This window comes from Propithecus coquereli, unplaced genomic scaffold (assembly GCF_000956105.1).
Source record: "Propithecus coquereli isolate 6110/MARCELLA unplaced genomic scaffold, Pcoq_1.0 Scaffold594, whole genome shotgun sequence".
In the NCBI taxonomy this organism is placed as follows: domain Eukaryota; kingdom Metazoa; phylum Chordata; class Mammalia; order Primates; family Indriidae; genus Propithecus; species Propithecus coquereli.
Genome location: NW_012151885.1, coordinates 452,894 through 460,416, shown reverse-complemented (window position 1 = coordinate 460,416; position 7,523 = coordinate 452,894). Strand labels below are relative to the sequence as shown.

General features: G+C 40.0%; 1 protein-coding gene across 1 annotated transcript; it reads left to right on the top strand.

Annotated features, from left to right (window-relative positions):
• The first annotated feature begins 741 nt into the window (after nt 1-741).
• LOC105822068 (olfactory receptor 51I2-like) lies at nt 742-1,686 on the top strand. The gene has a single exon (XM_012659002.1). It carries the CDS (start codon nt 742-744, stop codon nt 1,684-1,686), a length of 945 nt encoding a protein of 314 aa, XP_012514456.1.
• The last annotated feature ends 5,837 nt before the right edge of the window (nt 1,687-7,523 follow it).

The following is a 7,523-nucleotide window of genomic DNA, read 5'->3' as shown; positions in this document are numbered from 1 at the left end:
CTGCAGAAATTATGATTTAATTGGTATGTGTTTGGTCTGAGCAAAGGGGTTTTTAAAAGCTCCTGAAAGGAGTCTAACATAAAGTAGAGCTTGAGAATCCTCAGTCTAAACTGAGACCAATCATGTGAGCATATAGGAAAGAAACAAAAACAATCAGGTACAGAGGAGTGTGAGATTCTGGATGCTCAGTGCATAAGACAGGGGCCCAAGCAACAAAGAGAAGATGAGGAGCTGGAATGATGCTGTAGTGTAGGAGAGAGAGGAGAGGAAGCTTAGAATATGAAACAAAAGTGCTGTCACTTGCACAAGAGGGAGTAAATCAGTAGGTGGAGAGGATTAAGCAAAAACTTCACAGAGGACATACTGTACCTCACTTATTGAAGAATCTGATAGCTAAGAACTGGTAAAGAGAAATGGAAAAAACATGTTTCATCATTAGAGAAAGTTTTGAACCTATATAAAAAAATACAAATACAAAAAGAATAAGGGATAATGTCTAAAAATGAGTCAGAGAATTTCTATGGGGAAGGATCTGGAGCCCATGACAGATCTACTGCCAGACTGTGAAGGGTCTGAAATGTAACCTGCTTATTTCTGAATTTTTCATGATCTTTGATATTGGAATCTAAACATCATTGTCCCTCCTATCCTGAGACATCATCTACTCTTGGTCTTCACTTCTTCCACTATCTGACCTCCCTTCACTCTGGTTGCATTTCTCCAAAAGTCACTCAGAAGCAGATGGGAAACTTTGGGACTAACATCTCAAGTACCACTAGCTTCACTCTAACAGGCTTTCCAGAGATGAAGAGCCTGGAGCACTGGCTGGCTGCCCTCCTCCTGCTGCTTTATGCTATCTCTATCTTTGGCAACACCCTAATCCTCTTCATCATAAAGGAAGAGCAGAGCTTGCACCAGCCAATGTACTATTTCCTGTCTCTTTTGTCTGTTAATGACCTGGGCGTGTCCTTTTCTACATTGCCTACTGTCCTGGCTGCAGTGTGTTTTCAAGCCCCAATAATTGCTTTTGATGCCTGCCTGGCCCAGATGTTTTTCATCCACTTTTCCTCCTGGACAGAGTCTGGGATCTTGCTGGCCATGAGTTTTGACCGCTATGTGGCCATCTGTAACCCCTTGCGCTATTCCACAGTCCTCACTGATACCCGTGTGGCCCACATTGGCATATTCATCATCATCCGCAGCTTCTGCATGGTCTTCCCACTTCCCTTCCTCCTGAAGAGGCTGACTTTCTGCAAGGCCAGTGTGCTGATCCATTCCTACTGCCTGCACCCAGACTTGATCCACCTGCCCTGTGGAGATACTACTGTCAACAGCATGTATGGCCTGTTCATTGTCATCTCTGCCTTTGGTATGGATTCAGTGCTCATTGTCCTCTCCTATGTTCTCATTCTACACTCTGTGCTAGCCATTGCCTCCAAGGAAGAGAGGCTTAAGACACTCAACACATGTGTGTCACATATCTGTGCGGTGCTAATCTTCTATGTGCCTATGGTTAGTGTGTCCATGGTCCATCGATTTGGGAAGCATGCCCCTGAGTATGTGCACAAGTTCATGTCCCTGGTCTATCTCTTTGTGCCTCCAATGCTCAACCCAATTATCTACTCTATCAAGACTAAGGAGATTCGTAGGAGGCTACACAAGATGTTACCAGGACCTAAGCTCTGATCAGGGACAAACCTATTGGAAAGCCAAATACCTTAGGAGTTCTTTGTTATTGCTGATGTTTGGGCTTCCTAGGCCAAAGGCTAGGCCAAAGGCCAAAGGCCAAAGGCCAAAGCCAAAGGCTGGTCCTTTGGAACCTTTTAATCTCCTTCTAGACATGGACCTAAAATCCCTGCTGTTAGTTATATGGAATTGGCTAACTCATAACTCAAAATATTAGACTGCCCTACATTGTAATTAATCATGTAGCAGGTTGCCACAAATGACTTCTCTCAGACCCTACAAGGAAGAGGTCTTGAATTAGATCTTTTTGTCTCAATATACTAGTAACATCTATGCTTTTAAGTAAATCTCAAAAATAAAAAGGCAAAAACTAATGTGTAAATTAGTTACAGAATGTTATAATTGGGGCTTATGTAACTTGAGATCATAGGTATCAATCAAGAATTTTTAAAAGAACAGTCATTTTCAATATCTTTAAATTTTAAAAATAGTCATTTTGAATATACTTAAACTTTAAAAATACAGGGGGAGGGCCAAGATGGCAGATTAGAAGCAGCCTGCTCATGCCATTCTCTAGGAAAAGATCAAAAACTGCAAGTAGATGGACCTTTTTGGAGAGAGCACTATAAATCTTCAGAGAACTGTTAAGAGACAAGAGACAATCAGAGTGAAGGAGATGGGGATGGGGAGTTCTGCCTGCCAAGATTAGAAGGTACCTGAGGGAGACCCCTACACATGGGGAAGGGATAAAGGGGAGAACCCCAGGGCCCTACACTCTGTGCATGGACACTGCGACTTGAGCTGTGGGTGTGGGGGGGGCATCACCACTGCCATGAGCCTCCATACTGGTCAGTGAACTTCTTGGAGATTGTATAGTAAAGCTGCACTGGAGAGTGGGTTCAGCAGAGTCCCACTGTCCCTGTGTGGGGAGAGAGCCCGAGCCATCCATCAGCCCAGCCCAATGGCCTTGCACACCAACCAGTGAAACAAGACCCCTAGCACGATGTGCTGCCATACCAAGGCCTGCAACTCCACAGAGCCACACTGTGCTGCAGGCCATTCCCCTCACCTTGCATGCACACTCCTGCAGACTGTGTGTCAGGCCATGCCTTTTGGTTTTGTGTCCCAGCTGGAAGGCCATGCCCTCACAGCATCAAACGTTGACCAACAGAGCAAGCCCCTGGCCCTGCACACCAGTGGTAAGGTACACTCCCATGGTACCACCTGATGCCATGCCTGTGGAGCAGCTATCTACCACAGACTTGCTAGCCACAGGCCACCGCCCACCACGTACCACCATTACACCTAGACTATAGCAAATGCCTGAAGCCCTGACTCTTGCAGCCACTGCCTAGATAGCCTCGACAAACAGCTACTGCCACCATCATGGGGAGACCTGAGCAAAACAATCTCCCACAATGCCTGCCTCAGTGGAGAGGGACTAGTCCTCAAAATCTATGGGATACAGTAAAGGCAGTTCTGAGGGGAAAGTTCATAGCCTTAAATGCCTATACTAAAAAGATAGAAAGATCACAAATTAAAAACCTAATGTCATATCCCAAGAAACTAGAAAAAGAAGAAGAAATCAAACCCAAAACCAGCAGAAGAAAAGAAATTACAAACCACAGGGAAGAACTAAATGAAATGTAATAAAAAAAATATACAAAGGATCAATGAAACAAAAAGTTTGTTCTTTGAAACAATAAACAAAATTGGTAGATCATTAGTCAGTTTAACCAGAAATAGAAGAGAAAGGACTTGAATAAGCTCAATCAGAGATGAAAAAGGAGACATTACAACTGATGTTGCAGAAATACAAAATATCATCTGTTAATAACATGAAAACCTCTATGCACACAAACTGGAAAACCTAGAGGAAATAGATAAATTCTTGGAAACACACAACCTCCCAAGGCTAAATCAGGAAGAAACAGATATCCTGAACAGACAAATAATGAGCAGTGAGATTAAAGCAGTAATAAAAAATCACCCAACAACAAAAAAAAATAATCCACAGACCAGATGGATTCACAGCTGAATTCCATGAGACCTAGAAAAAAGAACTGGTACCTATTCTACAGAAACTATTCCATAACATCGAGAAGGAGGGAATCCTTCCTTACTCGTTCTGCAAAGCCAGATCACCTTAATACCAAAGCCAGTAAATGACACAATAATAACAAACTACAGATAAATATCCCTTATGAACATAGATACAAAAATCCTCAACAAAATACTTGCAAACTGAATTCAACAGCACATCAAAAAGATAATTCACCATGATCACATGGGTTTCATCCCAGGGATACAAGCGTGGTTTAACATATGCAAATCAATAAACCATGATTCACCACATGAACAGAAGCAAAAACAAAGACTATACGATCATCTCAATAGATGCAAAAAAAATTCAACAAAATCCAGCACTCTCTCATGATAAAACCCCTCAAAAAAACTAGGCATAGAAGGAATATACTTTGAAATTATAAAAGCTATACATTATATGTCCACAGCCAACATCATACTGAATGGAGAAAAGTTGAAAGCATTCCACCTAAGAATGGGAACAAGACAAGGGCGTCCACTTTCACCACTTCTATTCTACACCGTACTGGAAGTCTTAATCAGCAATCAGGCAAGAGAAAGAAATAAAGGGTATACAAATTGGGAAAGAGGAGGTCAAATTATTACCTTCCTTTGACAATATGATCTTGTATCTAGAAAATTCCAAATACTCCACCAAAAGACTCCTGGAATTGATAAATAAATTCAGCAATGTTCCAGGTTACATAATGTACACAAATGAGTAGCATTTCTATATATGAATTACAAACAAGCTGAGAGTCAAATCATGGACTCAATATTATACTATTTATAATAGCTATAAAGAAAATAAAATATCCAAGAATATACCTAACCAACGAGGTGGATGATTTCTACAAGGAGAACTATGAAACACTGATAAAAGAAATTGCAGATGACACAAACAAGTGGAAAAATATTGCTTGATCGTGGATTGGTGGAATCAACATAGTTAAAATGTCCATACTCCCCAAAGTGATTTACAGATTCAAAGCAATCCTCATCAAAATACCAATGTCATTATTTCACGGATCTAGAAAAAATAATCCTAAGCTTCATTTGGAACCAAAAAAAGAGCCTGAATAGCCAAAGCAATCTTAAGCAAAATTAATAAATCTGGAGACATCATATTACCCAACTTCAAATTATACTACAAGGCTATAGTAACTCAAACACTGGTATAAAGGTAGAGACATAGACCAATGAAATAGAATAGAGAACCCAGAAATAAAATCATCTGCCTACAACCAACTCATCTTCGACCAAGCAGACAACAACATACACTGGGAAAAGGAAGCCTTATTCAATAAAAGGTGCTGGGAAAATTGGATAGCCTCATGCAGAAGAATGAAACAAGACCCCATATCTCTCACCATACAAAAAAATTAATTCAAGATAGATAAAAGACTTCAATGTAAGGCATGAAACCATAAAAATTCCAGAAGAAAATGTAGGAAAAACTCTTCTATACATTGGCCTAGGCAAATAATTTATGACTAAGACCCCAGTGGCAAATGCAATAAAAACAAAAATAAATAAATGGAAATTAATTAAATTTAAAACCTGTACAGTAAAGGAAATAATCAACAGAATGAACAGACAAGCTACTGAATAGGAGAAAATATTCTCAAACTATACATGGATTCATTACAAAGGATTAATATCCAGAATTTACAAAGAACTCAAACAAATCAGCAAGAAAAAAACCAAACAACCACATCATAAAATGGGCAAAAGACATGAGCAGAAGTTTTTCAAAAGAAGATAAACAAATGGCCAACAGACATAAAAGATTCTCGGTATTACTAATCATCAAATTAAAACTACAATGAGATACCACCTTACTCCTGTCAGAATGGCCATTATTAAAAAGTCTAGAAATAATAGATGCTGGCATGGATGCAGAGAGAAAGGAATGCTTATACATTGTTGGTGGGACTGCAAATTAGTACAATCTCTATGGAAAACAATATGGAGATTCCTCAAAGAAATAAATGTAGACTTACTATTTGACCCAGAAATCCCACAACTAGTTATCTACTCAAAGGAAAAGAAGTCATTTTATCAAAAAAACACCTGCACTCAAATATTTAGCACAGCACAATTCACAATTGCAAGAATGTGGAATCAACCTAAGTGCCCAATTCATCAGTGGATAAAGTAAATGTGATACACACACACACACACATACATATATTACATGGAGTACTACTCAGCCATGAAAAAGAATGAAATAATGTCATTTGCAGCAACTTGGATGAAACTAGAGACTATGATCCTAAGTGAAGTACCTCATATGTTCTTCTAATAAGTGGGAGCCAAACAATGGATACACATGGGCACAAAGCAATATAAAAGACACAGGAAACCAAGAAGGGGGAAGGTTTGGAGAGGGGTGAGGGATAAAAACTCCCCTCTGTACTACTGGGTACAATGAATACTATTTGGGTGAGGGGCAAACCCCAAAGTCTGACTTAATCAAAATATAATGCACCCATGTAACCAAAACACTTGTACCTCCTTAATATTTTGAAAAAAAAATTAAAATTAAAAAAATTAAACATATACAAGAGCTGTGACCAAGTTTACACTTCTGAAATAAGGAAGGACACTCCAAAATTCTGTAAAACGGAATACAAATTCTTGGAACACCAAGTATGCAATATAAACCACATTAGATCTGAAATTGATAAGTTTAGAGCAAAGAGAAATGTTTTGTGAAAAAGTCTTACACTGCCATACCTTGCACATGACTAGATGGAGAATTAAATTTCTTCTAAGGAGCTATGAGCACGCTAAATGGAAAGCTGATTGGTGATTGATGGAAGAGCAAGTTTGCTTCAGTAGCAGTGGCGTCTTGGCTCCACAGTTTGCTGGAATATGGGCTCATGTCCTGCAGTGAGCAGCCCATCCCAGAGTCTTCAGCACATGCTAGGGTAGAGGGGCGTGGGAGCTGAAGGATGCCATCAAATTCACAAATAGCAGCCACAAAGAGAGAAGGACCCTCTGAAAATCCATGTCAAGCAAACATAGCCCAGCCCATGCAGGCAGGTAGGCACCTGTCAGAAGTCTGCAGGGCGGTAGGGGTACTTTCACTGGGCAGCGTGCAGGCAGTGGACAGGTCATGGCACAACTCAGCCCTGACAGATGATTGGAGAAACTAGACATTTGGGCAAATAGTTACATTTTTAAAAAACACAATATCCATTTATATTTTTTCCCTCATGAGGTCATGAAATAACTTTTCTAAAATAGAGCCACAGGGATCAACTAACATGATCATTTCCTAAACATAACAGCACTGAGACTTGAATTACACACAAACACTTCCTGAATGCTAACTTAAGCAACTTGAATAGAAAAGCAAAACAAAATAAAAACCTTCTCATGACATCTGCAACAAAACCAGGTGTCAGAGAAATCTCAAGAATTCCAGAAATACTTGCCCCCAATTGGAGAGGACTGTATCCTAAGCGGAAACCTGGGCAGATGGCTTTGAGAGTGCCTGGTAAAGCTAAAACAATCCTTGTGGGCTCTAAGTGCTCATGGACAGTAGAATATCAGGCACTGCTGTGGTGGTCCTAAGCATTTAAGAATCTCAGAAGCCTCCAGCAAATAAGCTCTTCCAAGAGGATATAGTGTCAGCCCAAAGGAAACTATATTAAGCAAATAAAGATCACCTGGGTAAGAAAGAAAGTTCTGATGGTAGGGGAAAAGCTTAGAGGAAGCAGATGCAAGAAAGTGCTGCAACAGCT

Coding starts and splice junctions, on each gene's coding strand:
- LOC105822068 (XM_012659002.1), top strand. CDS start 742: ATGGGAAACTTTGGGACTAACATCTCAAGTACCACTAGCTTCACTCTA.